The sequence below is a fragment of the Ursus americanus genome, chromosome 12, assembly GCF_024610735.1.
Source record: "Ursus americanus isolate L20-20 chromosome 12, mUrsAme1.1.p, whole genome shotgun sequence".
Classification (NCBI taxonomy): domain Eukaryota; kingdom Metazoa; phylum Chordata; class Mammalia; order Carnivora; family Ursidae; genus Ursus; species Ursus americanus.
This window is the reverse complement of record NC_142138.1, coordinates 10,232,932-10,257,270: the sequence shown is the minus strand read 5'-3', so window position 1 is coordinate 10,257,270 and position 24,339 is coordinate 10,232,932. Positions and strand designations below refer to the sequence as shown.

The 24,339-nt window shown below is 43.1% G+C and overlaps 1 protein-coding gene and 1 pseudogene across 1 annotated transcript; both read left to right on the top strand.

Annotated features, from left to right (window-relative positions):
- The first annotated feature begins 264 nt into the window (after positions 1 to 264).
- COA7 (cytochrome c oxidase assembly factor 7) lies at positions 265 to 23,903 on the top strand. Its single transcript, XM_045799520.2, has 3 exons — positions 265 to 442; positions 3,385 to 3,525; positions 22,634 to 23,903. The coding sequence occupies exons 1-3, from the start codon at positions 337 to 339 to the stop codon at positions 23,080 to 23,082; spliced, it is 696 nt and encodes a 231-aa protein (XP_045655476.1). The 5' UTR covers positions 265 to 336; the 3' UTR covers positions 23,083 to 23,903.
- LOC123793659 (importin subunit alpha-1 pseudogene) lies at positions 3,832 to 10,095 on the top strand (annotated as a pseudogene).
- Positions 23,904 to 24,339: the final 436 nt, after the last annotated feature.

The following is a 24,339-nucleotide window of genomic DNA, read 5'->3' as shown; positions in this document are numbered from 1 at the left end:
GATCACCGAACAAACGAATGAATGAAGAAATAAATAACTGCAGGCAGAAAATGATGAAGGGCACAAAGCTGGCACAGAAAAGTGCTGCAGAAAAACTGTCACCGGTTTAGGAAAGGAGTGAGCAAAGCAAAAGATGTGGCGGCCAAGGTTTTTCACAGCTTGAAGCTTCGACACCCCGACTATTTAGGTTCTCGGCGCTCCCCCTTCTAGAACACCGGGTGAGCGCGCAGCCCTCGGCAGCACGCCCCTCCCAGGCCCCGCCCCTCCTGTGACTCACGTGACCGCCGGGCGGGTGTCCTGAGCGGCGGGCTAACCTCGGCTGGGCGAGCAGGAGCCATGGCGGGCGTGGTGGATTTCCAGGACGAGGAGCAGGTGAAGTCCTTTCTGGAGAACATGGAGGTGGAGTGCAACTACCAGTGCTACCGCGAGAAGAACCCGGACGGTGAGCGCCGGCAGCGCAGCCAGGGGACACGTGGAGACGCATGGGGGAGGGGAAGGGGCCGCACGGGTCACGAGCGGCCGCTGAAGGGAGGTCTGGAAGGGGTCTCTGGCCGGGGACTCGTGGGGACGCGGTAGGACACTGACGACCTTGTGTGTGTTGGGGAGGGACGGGTTGGGTTCCCCGAGGACTTGCGGGCGTCGCAGCCGGGGTATCCTCGGCGGGACCGAGCCTGGAGGCCGGGGCAGGTACGAAGAGATGCGCTTGGGTGTTGGGGTAGAGGGGTGGGGATACGTCAGTGAACAGATAAAATTCCCTGTTCTGGAGTTTACATTCTAGTGGGGGGAGTTGGACAATAAACGTAAGGAAATAAATGACATCGTGTGTTAGAAAGTCAGTGCAATGGGAAAAAGGACTGACAGGTGTGGGGAGCTGAGGAGGGCAGTTTTAAATCAAGTGGTCAGAGGGAGTCATTGAGAAAGTGGCATTTGAGCAAAGCCTTGAAGAAGGTCAGGGAGATCTATGCTAGGCAGAGGTAAAAGCTAATGAAAAGGCCCTGAGGCATGAATGTGCCCCTTGTGTTCTGGGAACGTTGAGTTGACTTGAGTGTGTCAGTGGATAGTGGTGTTCAAAAGAGGCCATCCAGAGCAGCCAGTACCTTTGGGTGGTTTTCTTCTTCCTGCTTTGCTTTATTTGTATAAAAGAAAAAAAAAAAAAAAGACACTCGCCCAGCCTTCTAATAGCTTGCAGTCTGGTTTCCAGAACATGATATAGCTATTTCTTGAAGCTAACCAAGTAACCAGAGTTGCTCTGCTGTATAATGGCTTAACAAGAACCCAGGATCGTTCTTTGAGGGCTCGCCCATGTCCTAAGAAGAGTTGGAGTCACTGAGGAGCAGGATAGTTGGGGAAGACTTCTGGGGGAGGTCAGGAGGAGCGGGCAAGTGTTGATTAAATGGAGGACAGTGTGGGAGAAGAGAATGCTGTCTTTTGGGAGATTGAGGCTGTAGTTAGAAATAAGATTGAAGAGGGTAGTCTGGGCCACAGTGTGTAAGGCCTTGAATGCCAGGGTAGGGCATTTAGACTTTATTCTGTAGGCAGTGGAGAGCCATACATGTTTTGGAGGAGAGAGTTAATGGTAATGTACGCTGGAGAGTATACCAGCAGTGGAGTGGGGGAGGGTGGGCGTAAAAGGATTGGCTGCAGCACTTCAGAAGGAGAGCCTGAGAGGAGGCTATGGTTACTATAGCTACTGTCCTTTGAAATCATCATGATCTCTCACCAGGATTACTGAAAAAGCCGCCTAACCTGACTCTGTTTGCATGCTCACTCCCTTAAACTGATAATTAAATTTTCATTTTGTTCTATTAAATGCTATCTTATTAGATTTTTAAATAACAAAACAACACGTTTGTTGTTATCAGTGCTGGAGTGTACCCCCTCATGCATTTTGATCTTCCATATTCATCCGGGCATATACAAACATATACACTGAAGAAACCTTTTAAAAATGCAAATTGGGGGCGCCAGGGTGGCTCAGTTGGTTAAGTGTCTGTCTTCCCCTGAGATCATGATCCCAGGGTCCCCGTATTGAGCCCTGCATCCACTTCCCTGCTCAGCAGGGAGCCTGCTTCTCCCTCTCCCTCTCCCTCTGCCACTCCCCCGTGCTTGTGCTCTCTTGCTCTGTCAAATAAATAAATAAGATCTTAAAAATAAATAAATAAATAAATAAATAAATGCAAATTGAGTCATCTCACCGCCCTTCTTAAAACCCTCCAGTGGTTTGCCGTTGACCTGGAATAAAATCCTAAATCCTTCCTGTGTTCCACAGTACCCTGCGATCTGGTCACTGCCTTTCTCTCCTCATTTCCTACCCCTTTCCTCCTCGATCCAGCTACATTATACCTTATTTGTTTCAAGCTTATTCCTTCTTTTGGGTGTTTTAATCTATTGTTTCTTGTACCTGGGACTTTCTGCCCCCTTCCATTTCACTGTCTTTAAATAGCTAGTTCATTCTTGTTATTCACATTTCAGCTTAGACCTCACAGTCCTTACTAGGCCCTCCCTGATTGCCCAGTTCATGATAACTAGTCCCCCAGCATGCAGAACAAAGTATCCTATCCTGTTTTATTTCAATCATATAACATTTATTATTGTTTAAATGCATCTTAAAAAAATAAGTACATCTTGCTCACCTATTTGCTTATTTTTTTTTCCCCTCCTCCAGAACATAATTTTTAGGAGGGCAAGTGATTGTATTCCCAGCATCTAGAACAGTGTTTGGTACATGGTTGCACATAGATGCTCAAATATTTGTTGAATGAAGATGAATGAGATGAGTGTCATTTGGGATGGAGAAGAAGGGACAGAGACAGAGGGGAGAGATGTTAAGAAGAGGCTCACTGGGACCAGAGAGTGCCAAAGAGAGAGTCTATTTCCAACGCCTTTAGTAGCTACTATTTCTACTCTGTCTTTGGGCTTCTCATTCCCAGCCTGGCTGAGGTGTACAGTCATGGAAGCACCCCTTTCTTGCTACTACAAAGACTAGCCCATGGACCCTTTTGGTTTCCAGTGTTTTATTGCTAAACTTCCTGGGAAGTTCCAAAGGTAGCAAAGTTTCAATCATGGAAGTCAGTAAGTCTTTGGCCCTGGGTGACAGGGAGCAGAAAGGCTCCATCAAAATGGCTGGGGAGTGGTGGAGCCAGTACAGCCGCCGTGGTCTCTCCAGCCTGTATATTGCTCAGTCCCTGGCTGTGGGCACCCGATGCCATTTGTAGGAATGGCTGAACACCACCTGTATTCTTTGTGGTGAGGTCACCTTGCCACACCTCAGGAGGACAGAAGCTGGTCCTAAATAAAAGACACGTTGTGGCCTGCCACACCTCAGCCCTCCCCACTGCTGTGCAGCAGCCCCAAACATGAACAGCTCTTGCCTTTTCCTCACAGGGTGCTATCGGCTGGTGGACTATTTGGAAGGGATCCAGAAGAATTTTGAGGAGGCCGCGAAGGTGTTGAAGTTCAACTGTGAAGAGAACAAACACAGCGATAGCTGCTATAAACTGGGGGCTTATTATGTGACTGGGAAAGGTAAGGAGATGCCTGCTGTCTTTGGTCATTGTTATTGATAGTAATGCTGGCCTCACATCCTGAGCCTCATGCTGTGCCCTCTTCCCAGAAGGGGCCTCACAGGCCTTGGGGAAAGCACATTGTAGGAAGATTCAGAGGGATGGGGGAAGAACACAGCCTTTCAAGCTAGGCAGACCTTGGGGAATGCTATTGGCAAGTAGTGGGACCTTGAGCCAGTCACTTTAACTCTGCCTCAGTTATATCACCTGTAAAATGGAGAAAAATAGTACTTGCTTCATAGGGTTGGTGTGAGGATTAAATATGATAATGCAGGTAAAGGCATCAGCATGTGCCTGGCACAGAGCAAGGGACCAATAATTAGTTCTCTACCATCTTACCTTTTCGCCTCATGCCCTAATTGCAGTTTTCACTGGAGTAGTGAGTAGTGTTTATCTGTCGCTAAGTAAGAAATTATTCTAACAAACTTATCATATCACATAGTTGCTATAGGTCAGGAATTTGGGATTGGCTTAGCTGTATGCCTCAGGGTCTCTAATGAGGTTGCAGTTAAGACATTAACCAGGGAGCTAGGGTTATGGTCATTTGAAGGCTTGACTGGTGCTGGAGTTTTCCAATTCTAAGATTGTTGGCTTGTTGGGAAAGGCCTCCAGCCATTATCAGGAGACCTCAGTTCCTTGTGACAGGGATCTCTCCATGGGCTGCTTGTATGTCCTTATGGCATGGCATCTGGTTTCCTCCATAATGAGTTATCCAAAAAAGAGAGCATGAGGGAATCCACAGTGTCCTTTATGACCTACCCTTGGAAGTCACCTGTTTTTCATTTCCATCATATTCTGTTCATTAGAAGTGAGTCAGTAAGTCCAGCCCACACTAATAGAGAACTAACATCCTACTTCTTGAAGGAAGGAATATCAAAGAATTTTTGGGCATATTTTATTTTATTTTATTTTATTTTATTTTATTTTATTTTATTTTATTATTATTTTTTTAATGGGCATATTTTAAAAACACCACAAAGGGGCGTCTGGGTTGCTCAGTCAGTTAAGCCTCTGCCTTCAGCTCAAGTCACGATCCTAGGGTCCTGGCATCGCCCTCTGTTGGGCTCCCTGCTCAGCAGGGAGTCTGCTCCTCCTCTGCCTCTGCCCCCCACCCTCATGCACGCTCTCTCTCTCTCAAATAAATAAATAAAATCTTTAAAAAAAAAACAACCTTAATGTGAAAAGATACCCGGGTATTATTTATCTAGCAAAATTTTATTTTCATTAACTTACAATTTACAAGTAATACATAACTGCATTATATTAATGATTAAAAAAACCCCAAAACCTGTGCACCAACAGTAGCAGCTTAGTTAAATAATGTTACCTCCATTGTATGGAATGTTATTTAGCCCATGGAAAAATAATGTTTCTAGAGAATTTTGTTGATGTGGTGAAAAGCTTATGAAATATGATATATATATTTCTTCAGTGAAGAAAGCCAAATACAAATTTGTATATGGTGTGAACTCACCTATATGATACAGCATGCAAAACCAAAAATGTTCCTAGCTATTTAGTCTCTGGATTTGTGTCTTGGTAAAGTTTTAGGTTCTTTTTGTTTTTATACCTTTTTTAAAGTAATCTTCACATCCAGTTTGGGGCTCAAACTCACGACCCTGAGATTAAGTCGCATGCTCTACTAACTGAGCCAGCCAGGCCCCCCCCCCCTTTTAAAGTAATGTTTATATCATATTTTACTATAGTTTTCACAAGAACTTTGAGTTCCTTATTGAAGTAGGGAAAACAAAAGTGGCTCTGAAATTATTTTCTCTTATTAGATAAATCTATGTGATTAATGATTGTACATTGAGACTTTTTTTTCCCTCTTAAATGTTCCTTTATTGAGCACACTTTTACAGTCTTCAGTGAAACAATGAATTAGATATGGACCAGTAGGGGGAAAGAAGGACACTAATACCTGTTACACCTGAGAGAGCTTGGTAAGCATCTTCAGAGAGACATATAAAATACTGTGGGGGTTCAGTGCTGGGAGTGTGTGTTCAATGCTGATGCAGAGGGTGCTGTCACAGAGGAGGCAGCATTGAAACTGGGACTTGAAGGACAGAGTGGAGTTTGTTTGGTAAAGGTGGAATAGAGTTGTCTCAGGCAGAGAGAAGGTACATGAGGGTGAAAGAACACAGAGTGTTTAGAGATCAATACTTAATCCTGTTAAACTGACATTCTTAAATAAATTTCTCTGGGTGTTCAAACCAAAGTAGTTAGAGAAGATTCTGTTAGCTGATCATTGCTTCTTAAGCCCTTTTGGATTCCTGTTTAGCAGACCTTGGGCCCTGCCATGTCTAAAAGCCAAAATTGGGGCACCTGGGTGGCTTAGTCGTTAAGCGTCTGCCTTCGGCCCAGGGCGTGATCCCAGGGTCCTGGGATCGAGCCCCGCATCGGGCTCCCTGCTCCACTGGGAAGCCTGCTTCTTCCTCTCCCACTCCCCCTGCTTGTGTTCCCTCTCTCACTGGCTGTCTCTCTCTGTCAAATAAATAAATAAAATCTTTAAAAATAAAATAAAATAAAAGCCAAAATTGTGGGGGCACCTGGCTGGCTCAGTTGGTTAAGCCTCTGACTCCTGATTTTGGCTCAGGTCATGAGATAGAGCCCCATATCAGGCACCATGCTCAGTGGGGAGTCTGCTTGAGATTCTCTGTCCTTGTCCCTCTGCCCCTGGCCCCCACTCGCCTGTGTGTTTCTCTCAAATAAATAAAAACATCTTTAAAAAAATAAGGGGCACCTAGGTGGTATAGCTGGTTAAGCTCTTAGTTTCCTCTTGGGTCGTGATCTCCTGGGTCATAGGATCAAGCCCCATGTCGGGCTCCATGCTCAGCGTGGAGTCTGCTTAGGTTTCTCTTTCCCACCTGGTGGCTCAGTCGGTTAGGTGTCCAACTCTTGGTTTTGGCTTAGATCATGATCTCAGGGTTTTAGGATTTATAAATCTTTTATAAATAAGTAAGTAAATAAATAAATGCCAAAACTATTGACTTCCCTTGTCTAGTTCTAAGCCAAAGAATTTTCCAGTCTTTTGCTTTTGCCCTCTTTTCCTAAAAAAAACCACCCAGTGTCCTTTAACTCTCCTTTTACCAAGGATCGCTTGGGGCAGGGGAAAGGGCAGGAGGCCAAAGAACCCACTTTTAGACAGTGCAGCATCAAGCAAGACATTTTACTTCCCTGAGCCACAAATTCTTTGTTGACAAAATTAGAGTAATAATATGGTCCGCTCATACTTTCTTCATACGATTTTTCTGAACATCAAATGAGAACAGATATGACTGCTTTCTTAAATTGTAAAACGTTCTGGGGCACCTGGGTGACTCAGCTGGTTAAACATCTCGGAGTTGGGCTCTGTGCTCAAAAAAGTGTTTGCTTCTTCCTCTCCCTCCTCCTCTGCTCCTCCATGCTTGTGTTCTCTCCCTCCCTCTCTCTCAAAAAAATAAATAAATAAAATCTTTTAAAAAATTGTAAAACATTCTATCAGTATGAACAGGTTTGACTGTATTGGTTGCTGCAGAACCTACATTGAATTATATACTTAGAGTGTGCAAACCCAAGGAATGCTTTGGCCAAATGTTTTCATATATGAATTCAGCTTTGAACTATTTTTGTGAAGCAATCTAAATGTCCTATGAAAAGAAGTAGAAGTTAACTCTGACACCCATCTCTTGGAGGAAATATTATGTAGCCAGTAAAACAGATATTAAGCAGGGTTTCTGATGGGGGAGTGAAGAAGGCTCATGACTACAACATGTGAAAACAAGACCAAATTGGGGTGCCTGGCTGGCTCAGTCAGTAGAACATGGGATGCTTGATCTTGGGGTCGTGAGTTTGAGCCCCCTGTTGGGTGTAGAGATTACTTGAAATGAAAAAGAAAGACCAAACTACATAGTGCAAAGAGGAAATACACCAAAAATGAAGTAGTGATGGTCTCTAGGTGGTGGTAACAATGGATGATTTTTGTTTCCCTTCTGTTTAAGAGTCCTCAATTTGGGGGCATCTGGTGGCTCAGTTGGTTGGGTATCTGAATTTTGGTTTCAGCTCAGGTCATGATCTTGGGGTTGTGGGATCAAGCCCCATGTCAGGCTCCATGCTGGGCAGGGAGCCTGCTTGGGATTCTCTCTCTCTCCCTCTGCGCACATGCTCTTTCTTGCTCTCAAAGGAGAAAAAAAAAGGAGTCCTCAATTTGCTCTTCTAAAAAGTGGAATTACTTTAGAGGAAGAGTTGAAGGCTCAGATAAGTTGATGATAATGCAAACAAATCTTTAATCTAGACCATTCTTGTATGCTTCAGACCACATGTAGCTCATGGTTTATTAGACATTCCTACTTGGAGTTCTCATAGGCATCTCAAACTTAACAAATCAGATATGGAATTCTTAATTGTTTTCTTCTCCCCCCCAATTTATTATGCCTCTGTTATCTTCCAAGGTATACCCTTAGCAAGTGTTATCCCTCTCTACCTAGTAGCTCATGGCCAGTTTATTTCCAAAATATGTCTCAAATCTGTCCTGTCTCTCTCCCTCTCCTCCTACCATTCTTTTCCAAGCCACCCTCCTCTCCTGCTTGGATTACAGTTTGGAGATTAATGCAAGTCCCTAAACCTCTTTCCATAAGGCAACTAAAATGAACTTTTAAGAATGTAAACCATGGACACTGTCTTGGGGCTGAGCTGTGGTGGATGTATTTGAGGGCAGCTGACACACGGCCCATACTTTCTGTGGAAGCCTGAGTTGGCCTTTCTCTCTTTGTGTCATAAGCAAGTCTGCCAACAGCAGTGCAGTTCCCCCACTGCCAACCTTAACAGATTCAAGAACAAGGGAAAGACAGTATAAAAATGAGGTGGTGCCGAGTTGAAGTTAATGTGGACCTGAGGAAAGCTAAGAAGGAAGACTAGATGCTGAAAAGGAGAAATGTAAGCTCATTTCTTGATAATGCTACTTCTCCCCTGCGGGAAAACCACAACAACCAGGGGAGTGTACGTTGGTCTGTTGATAACATTGTCAAAGGCATAAGTAGCAATAATTTGGGAAGCCAGCTCCAGGCTACTCAAGCTGCTAAGAAACTGCTTTCTGTGGAAAAGCAGCCTATGTAGACAACATAATCTGGGCTGGTTTGATTCCAGCATTTGTGTCCTTTTTGGACAGAAATGTTTGTAGTCCCATTCAATTGAATCTGTTTGAGCACTCACTAACATTGCTTCCAGGATATCAGAACAGACCGAGGCTGTGGTAGATAGAGATGCTATCCCAGCATTCATTTCTCCATTGACATCTTCCCATGCTCACATCAGTGAACAAGTTGTATGAGCTCTAGGAAACATTACACAAAATAGTTCAGTATTCTGAGACTTGGTTATCAAATATAGTGCATTTGACCCACTGTTGGTCCTTCTTGCAGTTCCTGATATGTCATCTTTAGCATGTGGTTACTTAGATAATCTTACCTGGACACTTTCAAATTTTTGTTCCAACAAGGATCATACACTTACGTAGGTGCTATTGAGCAAATTCTTCCCACTTTAGTTCATCTGCATTGCAGTGATCCAGAAGTATTAGGAGATACCTGCTGGATCATTTCTTACCATACTGTTGCTCCAAATGAACAGATTGAAATGCTTGTGAAAAGAGGAGTTGTGCCCCAATTTGTGAAGCTTTGGAGAGCTCCTGAATTGCTAATTGTGACTTCTGTGCTAAGAGCCATAGGAAGTATTGTCACTGGGACAGACAAACAGACTCAAGTTGTAATAGATGTGGGAGCACTTGCCATCTTTCCCAGCCTGTAATGACCCCCAAAACTAATACTCAGAAGGAAGCAACGTGGAAATGTAAAACATGACATCTGCCTGCCAGGACCAGACAGTAAGTCGTGAATCAAGAATTAGTCCCATTTCTCATTGGCATTCTAAGGAAGACTTTAAGACACAAAAGGAAGGGGCACCCAGGTGGCTCAGTCAGTTGAGCATCTGACTCTTGGTTTCAGCTCAGGTCATGAGATCAGGGTCATGAGACCAAGCCCCGTGTGGGGCTCCACGCTAAGGCTGGAGTCTGCTTGGGATTCTCTCCCTCTCCCCACCCCCACTCACTGGCGTGCGCTCTCTCTCTCTCTCTCTCTCTAAAATAAAATAAATAAATAAAATCTTAAAAAAAAAAATGACACAAAAGGAAGCTGTATGGGCTATGACCAACTATACAACTGGTGGACCAGTTGAATAGATTGTAAACCTTGTTCACTGTGGCATAATATAACCATTGATAAACCTCTTAACTGTGGAAGATACTGTGGTTATTCTGAACACCATTTCAGATATCTTTCAGGCTTCTAAGAAACTAGGTGAAACTGAGAAACTTAGGGGGGCCTGGGTGGCTCAGTCGGTTAAGCGTCTGCCTTCAGCTCAGGTCATGATTCCAGGGTCCTGGGATTGAGCCCCTGAGCAGGGAGCCTATTTCTCCCTCTCCATCTGCCTTACCCCCACCCAGCTTATGCTCACTCCCTGTCTCTCTCTCTCTCTCAAATAAATAAAATCTTAAGAAAGGAAGGAAGGAAGGAAGGAAGGAAGGAAGGAAGGAAGGAAGGAAGGAAGAAAGAAAGAAAGAAAGAAAGAAAGAAAGAAAGAAAGAAAGAAAGAAGGAAAGAAAAAAGCTACACAGAGAAGGTGCTCTAGAAATCCATATATATAGGGGTGCTCTTAGGTTTTTGGCCTAATCTTAAGCTGCACATGCATAGAGGGAGACTGAGAGACCTTGTAGTGGAAAGCTACTGGGGAGCTGTGAACTGAGAAGAGATTCCATATGTTTCACAGTGATGGGAGTGGTTTGAATTCGAACCAGCCAGAGTGGAGAGACATCGAACATCACAGACATTCAACTAAGACTCCAAAAAGGCCCATGCCTTAGTAGTAAGATTATTCTAGATCTGCTCTAACAAAACTTAAAAACAAGTCTCAAAGACATTTTGGCTTGGTTCACCAGTAAGTTAGCTACCTACCAGAACAAAACTCAACAATCTTCAAAGGAAAACAACAAAATCCAGACTGAACAAAGTATCATCTACAGTGTTTTACATAAAATAAGAAATTGCTAAACAGAAAAAAAAAGCAGTCCATAGACCTAGATATGACAGAGATGTTGGGATTAACAGTTCAGTATTTTAAAACGGGTATAATAAAGGGCACCTGGGTGGCTCAGTCGGTTGAGCCAACTCTTGGTTTTGGCTCAGGTCGTGATCTTGGGGTCATGGGATTGAGCCCTGAGTCGGGCTCCACACTCAGTGTGGAGTCTGTTTGTCTCTCTCTTTCTGCTCCTCACCCTGTGTGCATGTACACACATGCACCTGCTCTCCCTCTCTCTCTCTCAAATAAATAAATCTAAAAAAAAACCTGTTAAAACAGGTATAATAAATATTTTTCAGGGTTTAAATAAAAGATGGGCATAATAAGTGAACAGATGAGAAATCACATTAGAGAAATTGATGCTTAAAAAGAACCAGATGAAATCCTGTAATTGAGGGGCACCCGGGTGGCTCAGTCAGTTAAGCCTCTGCCTTTGGCTCAGGTCATGATCCCAGGGTGCTGGGATCGAGCCCCATGTCAGGCTTCCAGCTCCGTGGGGAGTCTGCTGCTTCTCCCTCTGCCACTCCCCCTGCTTGTGCGTGCACGCACATGCTCTCTCTCTCTCTCTCTCTGGCAAATAAATCTTTTTTAAAAAATCCTGTAATTGAAAAACATAATATTTGAAATTGAAAATTACTGGGCAGGCTTAACAGCAAAATAGACACTTCAGAAAGTAAATTTGGGGGCACCTGGGTGGCTCAGTCCTTGAGTGTCTGCCTTCGGCCCAGGGCGTGATCCCAGAGTCCTGGGATCGAGTCCCACATCAGGCTCCTTCGCTGGGAGCCTGCTTCTTCCTCTCCCACTCCCCCTGCTTGTATTCCTTCTCTCGCTGGCTGCCTCTCTCTCTGTCAAATAAATAAATAAAATCTTTAAAAAAAAAAAAAGTAAATTTGAAAGATTGGTGAACTTGGAGATAGGATTATAGATATTCTCTAAAATAAAGTGCTGAGGAAAAAAAGAACAGAGCCTCAACCTGTGGGGTTCATTATTCATCATTCTAACATATGTGTATTGGAGAGATTGGGGGAAAGAGAAGAGATTGGGGGAAAATATTTGAAGAAATAACAGCAGAAAAATTTCTAAATTTGATGAAGGAAGGGAAAAATGAAGGGGGGGGGAACGGAAGGGGGGAGGAACCATGAGAGACTATGGACTCTGGGAAACAGTTGACTGAGGGTTTTAGAGGGGAGAGGATGGGGGGATGGGTTAGCCTGGTGAAGGGTATTAAGGAGGGCACCTATTGCATGGAGCGCTGGGTGTTAATATGCAAACAAGGAATCATGGAACACTACATCAAAAGATAATTATGTACTGTATGGTGACTAGTATGTCATAATAAAAAAATAAATTTTTTTTAAAATTTTTTTTTTAATGATTTTTTATTATGTTAGTCACCATACAGTATATCCCCGGTTTCCGATGTAAGGCTCAATGATTCATAAGTTGTGTATAACACCCAGTACACCATGCAATACGTGCCCTCCTTACTACCCATCACCAGCCTATCCCATTCCCCCACCCCCCTCCCCTCTGAAGCCCTCAGTTTGTTTCTCATAGTCCATAGTCTCTCATGTTTCATTCCCCCTTCTGATTACCCCCCCTTTCTTTATCCCTTTCTTCCCCTACCGATCATCCTAGTTCTTATGTTCCATAGATGAGAGAAATCATATGATAGTTGTCTTTCTCTGCTTGACTTATTTCACTTAGCATTATCTCCTCCAGTGCCGTCCATGTTGTAGCAAATGTTGAGAACTCGTTCTTTCTGATAGCTGAGTAATATTCCATTGTATATATGGACCACAACTTCTTAATCCAGTCATCTGTTGAAGGGCATCTCGGCTCCTTCCACAATTTAGCTATTGTGGACATTGCTGCTATGAACATTGGGGTGCATATGGCCCTTCTCTTCACTACGTCTGTATCTTTGGGGTAAACACCCAGTAGTGCAATGGCTGAATCATAGGGTAGCTCAATTTTTAACTTTTTAAGGGACCTCCACACTGTTTTCCAGAGTGGCTGTACCAACTTGCATTCCCACCAACGATGTAGGAGGGATCCCCTTTCTCCACATCCTCTCCAACAATTGTTGTCTCTTGCTTTGTCTATTTTTGCCATTCTAACTGGCGTAAGGTGGTATCTCAGTGTGGTTTTGATTTGAATTTCCTTGATGGCTAATGATTTTGAACATTTTTTCATGTGTCTGTTAGCCATTTGTATACCTTCATTGGAAAAGTGTCTGTTCATATCTTCTGCGCATTTTTTGATTTGTTTATTTGTTTCTCGTGTATTGAGTTTGAGAAGTTCTTTGTAGATCTTGGATACCAGTCCTTTATCTGTAGTGTCATTTGCAAATATATTCTCCCATTCCGTGGGCTGCCTCTTAGTTTTTCTGACTGTTTCCTTGGCTGTGCAGAAACTTTTAATCTTGATGAAGTCCCATAAATTCATTTTATCTTTTGTTTCTCTTGCCTTTGGGGATGTGTCATGAAAAAGGTTGCTTTGGCTGATGTCGTAGAGGTTGCTGCCTATGTTCTCCTCTAGAATTTTGATGGATTCCTGTCTCACATCGAGGTCTTTCATCCATTTGGAGTTTATTTTTGTGTATGGTGTGAGATAGTGGTCAAGTTTCGTTCTTTTGCATGTAGCTGTCCAATTTTCCCAGCACCATTTATTGAAGAGATTGTCTTTTCCCCACCGGATGTTTTTTCCTGCTTTGTCAAATATTAGTTGCCCAAAGAGCTGAGGGTCCATTTCTGGGCTCTCTATTCTGTTCCATTGGTCTATGTGTCTGTTTTTGTGCCAGTACCATGCTGTCTTTGTGATCACAGCTTTGTAGTACAGCTCGAAATCCGGCATTGTGATGCCCCCAGCTTTGTTTTTCCTTTTCAACAGTTCCTTGGAGATTCGGGGCCTTTTCTGTTTCCATACAAATTTAAGGACTATTTGTTCCAGTTCTTTGAAAAATGTCCTCGGTATTTTGATCGGGATAGCATTGAAAGTGTAGATTGCTCTGGGTAGCATGGACATTTTAACTATGTTAATTCTTCCGATCCATGAGCATGGAATATCTTTCCATCTTTTTATGTCTTCCTCAATGTCTTTCAAGAGTGATTTATAGTTTCTTGAATATAGGTCCTTTACGTCTCTGGTTAAGTTAATTCCAAGGTAACGTATGGTTTTTGGTGCTATTATAAATGGGATGGATTCCCTAATTTCTCTTTCTTCGGTCTCGTTATTCGTGTATAGAAATGCAACTGATTTCTGAGCATTGATTTTGTATCCCGCCACATTACTGAATTGCTCTATAACTTCTAATAGTTTGGGAGTGGCTTCTTTTGGGTTTTCCATATAGAGTATCATGTCATCTGCAAAGAGAGACATTTTGACTTCTTCTTTGTCGATTTGAATACCTTTGATCCCTTTTTGTCGTCTGATTGCTGTTGCAAGGACTTCTAGTACTATGTTGAATAATAGTGGCGAGAGTGGGCATCCTTGTCAAGTTCCTGATCTTAAGGGAAAGGCTTCCAGCTTTTCCCCATTGAGAATAATATTTGCAGTGGGCTTTTCATAGATGGCTTTTATGAGATTGAGAAATGTACCTTCTATTCCTACACTCTGAAGGGTTTTAATCAGGAAAGGATGCTGTATTTTGTCAAATGCTTTTTCGGCATCGATTGAGAGGATCATATGGTTCCTGAGTCTTTTCTTGTTGATATGATGTATCACGCTGATTGATTTGCGAATATTGAACCGCGCTTGCATCCCAGGTATGAATCCCACTTGATCGTGATGGATAATCCTTTTAATGTACTGTTGGATTCTATTAGCAAGTATCTTGTTGAGGATTTTGGCGTCCTTATTCATTAGGGAGATCGGTCTATAATTCTCCTTTTTGAGGGGGTCTTTGCCTGGTTTGGGGATCAAGGTAATATTGGCCTCATAGAATGAGTTTGGTAGCTTTCCTTCTGTTTCTATTTTTTGAAATAGCTTTAGGAGAATAGGTATTATTTCTTCTTTGAATGTTTGGTAGAATTCCCCAGGAAAACCGTCCGGGCCTGGAGTTTTGTTATTTGGAAGGTTGTTTATCACTGACTTAATTTCTTCATAATTAATTGGCCTGTTTAAGAAATCAATTTCTTCCTGTTTCAATCTTGGTAGTTTATAGGTCTCCAGGAAGGATTCCATCTCTTCCAGATTGCTTAGTTTATTGGCATATAGCTGTTGATAAAAATTTCTAATAATCCTTCCAATTTCAATGGTGTTCGTCGTGACCTCTCCTTTTTCATTCATAATTTTAATAATCTGGGTCCTTTCTCTTTTCTTTCGGATAAGTGTTGCCAGTGGTCTGTCAATTTTATTGATTCTCTTAAAGAACCAGCTTCTAGTCCTGTTGATCTGCCCTACTGTACTTCTGGTTTCTGCTTGATTGATTTCAGCTCTAATTTTGGTCAACTGCTTCCTCGTGCGTGGATGAGGCCTGTCCCTCTGTTGCTGTTCCAGCTTCTTGAGGTGAGAATATAAAAACTGCATTTTAGATTTTTCTGTTCTTTTGAGTGAGGCTTGGATGGCTATGTATTTCCCCCTTAGGACTGCCTTTGCAGTATCCCATAGGTTTTGGACTGTTGTATTTTCATTCTCATTGGTCTCCATAAATTGTTTAATTTGATTTTTGATTTCCTGGTTTATCGAGTCATTCCTGAGCAGGATGGTTCTTAGTCTCCAAGTGTTTGAGTTTCTTCCAAATTTTTCCTTGTGGTTGAGTTCCAATTTCAGAGCGTTGTGGTCTGAGAATATGCAGGGGATAATTTCAATCTTTTGGTATCGGTTGAGACCTGTTTTGTGTCCCAGAACATGGTCTATTCTTGAGAATGTTCCATGGGCATTAGAATAGAATGAGTATTCTTTGGTTCTGGGGTGTAGTGTTCTATATATATCTATGAGGTCCAACTCGTCGAGTATGGCATTCAAAGCCTTTGATTCTTTGCTTAGTTTTTGCCAGGGTGTTCTGTCTATTTCTGATAGTGGAGTGTTGAGGTCCCCTACTATTAACGTATTTTTATTTATATGTCTCTTTATTCTGGTTAAGAGTTGGCTTGTGTATCTTGCTGCTCCCCTGTTAGGGGCATATATATTTATAATTGTCATATCCACTTGTTGAATACTTCCTTTAAGAATAATATAGTGCCCTTCTGCATCTCTAACTATAGTCTGTAGTTTAAAATCCAATTTATCTGATATGAGAATTGCTACCCCAGCTTTCTTTTGAGGTCCATTTGCGTGAAAGATGGTACTCCATCCCCTTACTCTCAGTCTGAATGCATCTTTGGGTTCGAAATGAGTCTCTTGTAGACAGCAAATGGATGGGTCATTTCTTTTTATCCAATCTGCAACCCTGTGGCGTTTTATGGGAGCATTTAAGCCATTAACATTAAGACTGAGTACTGAGAGATACGATTTTAATGATGCCATGTTGCCAGTAAAGTCTTTGTTTGTATTGGCTGTGACTTTCTGTTCTGTATCACTCTTGGGGCCTTTTTACTTTTATAGAACCCCCGTAATATCTCCTGTAGGGCTGGTTTCGTGGTTACGAAATTGGTTAGTGACTGGCGATTCTGAAATGTCTTTATTTCTCCATCAATTCTGAATGACAGCCTTGCTAGATAAAGGATCCTTGGCTGCATGTTTTTCTCTGAAAGAGCTTTAAATATGCTCCCCCAACCCTTTCTCTCATTCCAGGTCTGTGTAGACAGGTCTGACGTAATTCTGATGCCTTTGCCTTGGTACGTGAGAAATATCTTTGCCCTGGCCGCTTTCAATACTGTATCCTTGGATCTAATATTTGCGAATTGCACTATGACGTGACGTGGCGTAGGTTTGTCGTGGTTGAGCTTGGGAGGGGTCCTCTCTGCCTCTTGGACACGAATGTTTGTTTCCCTCGCTAGATTAGGGAAGTTTTCAGCTACAATTTGTTCAAATATCTCTTCTAGACCTCTGTTTTTCTCCACCCCCTCGGGGATGCCGATGATTCTAACATTGGATCGTTTCATTGAGTCAGTAACCTCCCGTAACCTACATTCGTGGGTGTGGATTTTTTTAAGAGCAGCTTCTATTTTGGTTTTTTCCTCTATTAACCCATCCTCCAATTCACTAACCCTTTCCTCTGCTTCGGTGACCCTGGCCGTCAGAGCCTCTAGTTTTGCCTGCATTTGGCTCATAGAATTTTTAATTTCTGTCAGATTCGCTCTCATTTCTGTCCTTAGGGATTCTATATTCTCAGTAACCTTTTCGTTAATAGTTTTTTCAATTCTACTCATCATTTTGACCATCGTTACTCTGAATTCCATTTCTGATACTTTGGTTACATCCATATCCATTATTTCTGTGGCAGAGGCCACAGACTCACTGTCTTTTCTTTGCTGGGTGGGGGGGGCTTCTCCTTCTTGTCATTCTGATGAGGAGAGGTTGCGGGGTTGTCCAGAGCCCAAATTATTGACTGGGTCCCAGGCTGTGCCCCTTGTTTTATAGGGATCTTAGGGATGTGGGCTTCTTCTTTAAAGATTTTATTTATTTATTTATTTATGTGGCAGCCAACCAGCGAGAGAGGGAACAGAAGCAGGGGAGTGGGAGAGGAAGAAGCAGGCTCCCAGCGGAGGAGCCCAATGAGGGACTCCTTTCCCGAATGCCGGGATCACGCCCTAAGCCGAAGACAGGCGCTCAATGACTGCGCCACCCAGGCGCCTGGGTTGTGGGCTTCTTGATTTTTCAGCCTGCCTTCTGTGTTCTGGGGGGAGGGGCCTGCTGCACCGATACTCAGGCAACCCTGTTTGGGTAGAGTCTCCGTGTCCCCTGCGAGGGGGGATGGGGATGGGCACTCTCTGAGCCGGTATTTCCAGGCTTTTGTTCTCTGGCAGCTTTCCCTGGTGGTTTGCTGAGGGTCAGAGCAGCAGCGGCCGAATTTCAGCCTCTGTCACAGAACAGAGGGATTGCGGCCCGTTCTCTACTAATGTTCTGGCCACTTTAACTCTGTTACTGTTGGTGCTGCTCAACCCTGCAGCGTCCCGGGATGTGCGCCCCACACCCGGAGTCCCAGCCCTCACTTCCAGGACCGGCGTGTCTCTGTCCTTTGTGTTTCTAACGCCGCCAGCCGCCAGCCGCCCCGCGCGAGCTCCCGGATCTCCCGGTCTCAGTCTGGATCCAGTGAGCGCACCGGGATTCCGGTGTTCCGCGAGATGCCTGGTGGCGCGCGCACCCGGCTCACGGTCTCAGTCTGCTGTTTTGCGGGTGCCGTCCTCGAGCCCCGCCCGCTCTCCCATGCAAGTGGCTACCGCTTCCCGGCGCCCGAACGCGGCGGCTCCCTCCCCCTTCCGTTTATCTTCCGATATCTGTGCGCGGTTTCCCGGCTCCCCGCTTCGTACCTCAATACTCAGCGCTGGAGATGTTCATTTGTAGAGATCCAGATGCATCTTCCTGCGTCTCAGGCTGGTTCCGTGGTTGTTTAGGCTGGTCTGGTACCTATCCAGCTCGACTCGGAGGACCGGCTGAAAAAGGTGTCTCCTACTCCTCCGCCATCTTAACTCCTCCAAGCATAAAAAAATAAATCTAAAAAAAAAACTATCAGTCTACAGATCCATGAAGCTTAGTGAATTCAAGCAGGATAATCCATGAAAATTACACCTAGTCACATCATTACCAATTTGGTGAAAACCAAACATAAAGAGAAAATCATAAAAGCAATCTGAGAAAGACACTGAAGGGAACAGTTGTGAGAACAACCCATGACTTCTCATCAGAAGCAACATAAGCCAGGGGCGCCTGGGTGGCTCAGTCATTAAGTGTCTGCCTTTGGCCCAGGGCGTGATCCCGGTGCTCTGGGATCGAGCCCCACATCAGGCTCCTCCGTTGGGAGCCTGCTTCTTCCTCTCCCACTCCCCCTGCTTGTGTTCCCTCTTTCGCTGGCTGCCTCTCTCTCTGTCAAATGAATAAATAAAATCTTTAAAAAAAAAAGGAAGCAACATAAGCAGAAGACAAAAGAACAACATCTTTTAAGGGCTGAAAGAAAAAACTGTCAAGCTTGAATTCTATTTTAGCAAAAATATCTTTAAAAGTGAAGATGAAATAAATTCATTTTCAGGTAGACAAAAGCTTTGGGAGTGAGTCATTAGCAGAGCTACACTACAAGAAATGTTAAAGTTGTTTGGGTCCAAGGAAAATGGTAACAGATGGAAACTGGGATCCATACAAAAGAATAAAGCACACTAGAATGTGTGTGTAACTTTAAGACTTTTTCCTCATTTCTTATTGTCTCTAAAAGACTGTCAAAAGCAAAAATAATAGCAGTGTTCGTGAGACTTATATATAGAAGTAAAATTAAGAAGTAGTATATGTGGGGGGCGCCTGGGTGGCACAGCGGTTGGGCGTCTGCCTTCGGCTCAGGGCGTGATCCCGGCGTTATGGGATCGAGCCCCACATCAGGCTCCTCCGCTGGGAGCCTGCTTCTTCCTCTTCCACTCCCCCTGTTTGTGTTCCCTCTCTCGCTGGCTGTCTCTATCCTGTCGAATAAATAAATAAAATCTTAAAAAAAAAAAAAGAAGTAGTATATGTGGTAATAAAACATGACGGCAATTAATACGAAGCATGGAAACGTGGTAAGTGAATGAAAGTATATTGTAAGGTACTTACATTATATGTGAAGTGGTATAATATTAATTCATGGTAGATTGTGGTAAGTTAACTTTATATATTCACTAGATAAGTCACTGAAAAAGGAAGTATAACTAAAACGCCAATGATGAGAATGACATGGACTATTAGAAATACACAGTTCGGGGTGCCTGACTGGCTCAGTTGGTGGAGTGTGCAACTCTTGATCTCAGGATTGTGGGTTTGAGCCCCACATTAGGTGTAGAGATTACTTAAATAAAGTAAGATCTTTAAAAAAAAATACACAATTCCAAAGAATGCAAGAAAGGAGAAAAAGCAAAAAGCATTTGGGACAAATGGGAAAGAAATAAGACTGTAGACTTAAATCCAGCTATATCAATAATTGCATTAAATGTAAGTGAACACTCCAGTAAAAGGCATAGATTGTCAGGCTGGTTATAAAAGCAAGACCTAAGTATATCCTATTTAAATATAAAGGTGGCACGAATATACTCTCAAAACTCGAAGAACTCGGGATATAGAATCTCTGAGCTTTCCTGGAGAAATCTTTTTGATAACCAGTAAAGAGGTTAATCAAAGGAGGTAATTTGGGGGGCGCCTGGTGGCTCAGCCGGTTAAGCGTCTGCCTTTGGCTCAGGGCGTGATCCCGGAGTGCTGGGACCCAGCCCTGCCTTGGGCTCCCTGTTCAGCAGGGAGCCTGCTTCTCCCTCCTGCTCCCCCTGCTCCCCCTGCTTTTGGGCGCGCGCATGCTCTCTCTCTCTGTCAAATAAATAAATAAAATCTTAAATTAAAAAAAACAACAACAACTCAGGAACAAGAAGTTCTAATGAAAAGACTCGTGATGACCAGAATCCACTTAGAATGACTGTTGGGCTAATTAATTAGGGTTACTGAATAGAATGTAAATAACGTAAACTTTTAGGGCATAAAAACACCATAATGTTCCTGAGCACTTATTATGTGTCGGATTCTTTGTAAAAACACATTTAAGCTTCTAACATATGAAATGTAGATACTTTTATCCTTATTTTACAGATGAGGAAAACAGGCTCGTAGAAGTTAAGTAACTGGCCTAAGGTCACAAAGCCAACACACAGAGTGGAGCCAGGGCTGGAGCCCAGGTGTTCTGGCTACAGGGCCCAGGCTTCTGTTAATGACTGTGCTGTCTTTCTAGTTGTAGTAATAGAAATGACAAAAAGTAGAAGGTGGGGGAGGAAAGATGGGAGGAAGTATGAGACACCGGTATCCTCACCTTTTATAGTTGTGAGTTAGTACTTCTAAAATTTAGTTCAAAAACAAAAACAATGACTGTAACCTTTATAGTATTTTTTAAAAATCCCTTTGTAACTCCAGGGGCCCGTTAGGAAATTTCTCTGGTGAAAAACATTCATTTGAAGCCAAGTAGTTTCTTCAGTGCCACTCAGTTTGGTTTTCTTCTGATAAATTCAAGTAAAACCAAAGTTAAATTTTTTATTTATAAATTACATATGCAGTCCAGTTTTGCAAAGTACTTCTATCAGCTGTCCATTCAGCCAGCAGCATGTAATCCGAACACATACTACAAAAATAACTGGAATGGTGTTCTCTTAATGATAATGATAGTTATTTCTAGGTGGTGGATTTGGAGTGATATCTTTTAAAAAATGTTAAAAGATAGGATGTTTGTATTTTTTTGAGAATGGGTGATAGTGATATGGAAAACAAAGGAAAAGGAAAAAAATGAAACTTCATGATAACTTACAGCCTATTCACAAGTACTTGAGACAGGCAGAGAGACCTTCCTCCAGGAACTCAACTGCCTCAATGTTAATACTTTGCTAAGGGCAAAAGGCAGCCTTAGCTTAGACATTAGCCCGACCTCCAGGATTCTGTAAAAATCCCTTTGGAAACTTCCTTTATCTCTACCCCACCCACCAAAATATATGTTAGCAGTCATCCTCCAAGCATATGGCCCACTGATACACATCTGAAGGGTCTCATGACTAAGGTTTTACTAGACAGTAAGTGACTTTTTATTAACAGCTGGCCCCTCAAGTTCTTGGAGACCTTGCTTCCAAATTCCTTAGAAACTTAATGCTATCCTTAACCTCTTCCCAACTTGAAAGTGTATAATCAGTCACTCCTCACAACCCCAGTGCAGCTCTTTCTGCCCACCAATCCTGTCCCATGCTTTAATAAAACCACCCTTTTTGCTCTGAAGATGCTTCAAGAATTCTTTCTTTTTTTTTTTAATGTTTTTTTATTATATTATGTTAGTCACCATACAGTACATCCCTGGGTTTTTATGTAAAGTTCAATGACTCATTAGTTGCGTATAACACCCAGTGCACCATGCAATACGTGCCCTCCTTACTACCCATCATCAGCCTATCCCATACCCCCACCCCCCTCCCCTAAGAATTCTTTCTTGACCATTTGCTCCTGAGCCCCAACATTTCACATCAGTAGTACATGGGGATTTGAAATTTTCCATGAAAAAACTATAAAGAGAAAATTAAGCCCTGTCACCACCTGTGTTTAAAATCACCTGTTAGCCGCTTCCCATTGCTCCTAGGATTAGTACAGAATCCTGCATGATCTGACCCCTGCCTGTCTCTACAGCCTGTTTTCCCTAGTGATTTCTGGATTCTAGCCATATGAGCTCCTTTTCTCTTTGTATCCTATTCCTGCTGCCTGGAACAACCCTCACCATGTATTTTTTTCCTTCTTTTTTTCCATTATATTACAGCTCAAATGTTAACTTCTCTGGGGAGGCTTTTCTTGGCCTTACCCCCAGGTCTAGGTCAGAGTCCTGATACATTCTCATAACATCCTGTACTTTTCTTCCATATGGTTGTCACACTTAAAATCATACATTAGGTTGCATGGTTGTTAAATATCTGCTTCATTAGACTGTAAGATCCACAAGGCTAGGGATAGTGTCTGTTTATTGTCCAGAACCTAGCACAGTAGTTGGCAAATAATATGTATTCATTATACATTTAAGTTAATGAACATTGAACAAGGAGCTTACAAGAGCACATGTTCTTGCTGTAACCGCATGAGGTATCTATTATTATAATCCCCACTTCTCAGCTCCTTTAGGGGTGGCCTGTCTCATAAGATATCATTTGAACAAAAGATTCCAAGGCTAAAAAAGCTGGAAGGTTTGTGCATCATACCAGGCCACCTTCCTTTCATGCTGCCTTAGCTCAAAATATATGAACTTTATTCAGGAATTATTCTCTAACTTTGGCCTGAGACATTCAGGTTCTGCCCTGGCTTTGGTTTATTTTTTTCTTCCCTTTCCCTCCTCCCAGGTGGACTGACCCAGGACCTAAAAGCTGCCTCCAGCTGCTTTCTGATGGCATGTGAGAGGCCCGGAAAGAAGTCTGTGGAGGCATGTCACAACGTTGGTCTCCTGGCACATGATGGACAGGTCAATGAGGACGGCCAGCCTGACCTGGAGAAGGCTAGAGACTACTACACAAGGGCCTGCGAAGGCAGCTATGCCTCCAGCTGCTTCAATCTCAGTGCCATGTTCCTGCAGGGTGCCCCTGGTTTTCCCAAGGACATGGGCCTGGCATGTAAATATTCAATGAAAGCCTGTGACTTGGGCCACATCTGGGCCTGTGCCAATGCCAGCCGCATGTACAGGCTGGGAGATGGTGTAGATAAAGATGAGGAGAAAGCTGAGGTACTAAAAAATCGGGCCCGGCAGCTGCACAAAGAACAGCAGAAAAATGTCCAGCCTTTGACATTTGGGTAGTGTGGTCCATATTCCTAAGCAACAAACAGCTTGAGGCTGGCACCTCCTATGTCTTACATAGCCCTTGAAGGTCAACCTGCTGGAGCAGGAAGACTTGGGACTTGATGTCAGTAGCTGTGGTTACATAGACCCATTTCCCCAGAGTGTCACCTGCTGGGTTGTAGCCTAAAATGTTTATTTCAGTGTTCTTTTTATCTGTTGTGTTCTATGAAGGCACGCGCATATGGGATTTTGTTCTAAGTCTTCTAGCTCAGTGAAAAACAGCAAACCAGAGAGCCATAGAGATTGTGGGGGTTGCGGAGGGGAGACAGCAGGAAGTTGGAAAAATCAGCAGCCATAGTGCCTGAAGGAATCAGATGTTATTATTATCATTATTATTATTTTAGTTGGGAAGGCTTGAAAATCAGAAAGTATCTTGATTTACATAATAGAGGGCTTAAGGAGCTAAGAACAAGTCAAATAGTCATGACTGCCACCCTCTGACTTATGTAATCATTGGTGTGTGTTTCCATTTTGCCTTTAGAGTCAAATCATCAGTAAATTCATAGAGATTGGGAGGGACGTGCAACAAAATTAAAGGTCGTTATGTGTCAGGGTTGCCAAAGATGATGAAATATAAGCCCTCCTTTAGTGGAGGCATTCACAGATGACAGCTAGCATCCCAAGTCCGTTCCGCTGGCACTGCTGTCCTTGCTTAAGGAGCAGATTACTCCCAAGGCAACTTCAGCTAGGGGTTCATAAGCAATGATTTTGTGACACATTTTGTCCCTTGGAACTGAACCTTTTTAACTGTCCCTGTGAATAAACTATTTTGATCGATTCATAGTTTGTGTTATTAGTTTCCCTCCAGATTCTGGGTAGGGTAGAGATTATGTTCTGCATGGTGGTTGTGCTTTTTAAAGTAAACATTTGCTTTTTTTATTATCTTCCTAACTTGTCACTAGGGGGCGAGCTTGTCGTTTTCCTGCAGTAACAGGTCTGATCTGTCACCACCTAACTGTTCCTGAACTTCCAGTTTTGCAGCTGTCCCAGAAGGAAGGCTTGCGGTGTGGATGAAGGTTTGTAAGCACAGCCTACCAGCTTCTCAAGTTGATAGAGGAGAGGGGCTTTCCCAGGAGCAGACAAGAAGTTTTAAAAAGTGAGTTTATTTTGTTTGAAGTAGCTTTTGTTTTGTTTAAAAATAAACGCTGTAGGCCAACAAGCGTATGAAAAGATGCTTAGCATCACAAATAATTAGGGAAGTGCAGATCAAAAGCG

Coding starts and splice junctions, on each gene's coding strand:
- COA7 (XM_045799520.2), top strand. CDS start 337: ATGGCGGGCGTGGTGGATTTCCAGGACGAGGAGCAGGTGAAGTCCTTT. Junction 443..3,384: donor CCGCGAGAAGAACCCGGACG/GTGAGCGCCGGC, acceptor TTTTCCTCACAG/GGTGCTATCGGCTGGTGGAC. Junction 3,526..22,633: donor TTATTATGTGACTGGGAAAG/GTAAGGAGATGC, acceptor CCCTCCTCCCAG/GTGGACTGACCCAGGACCTA.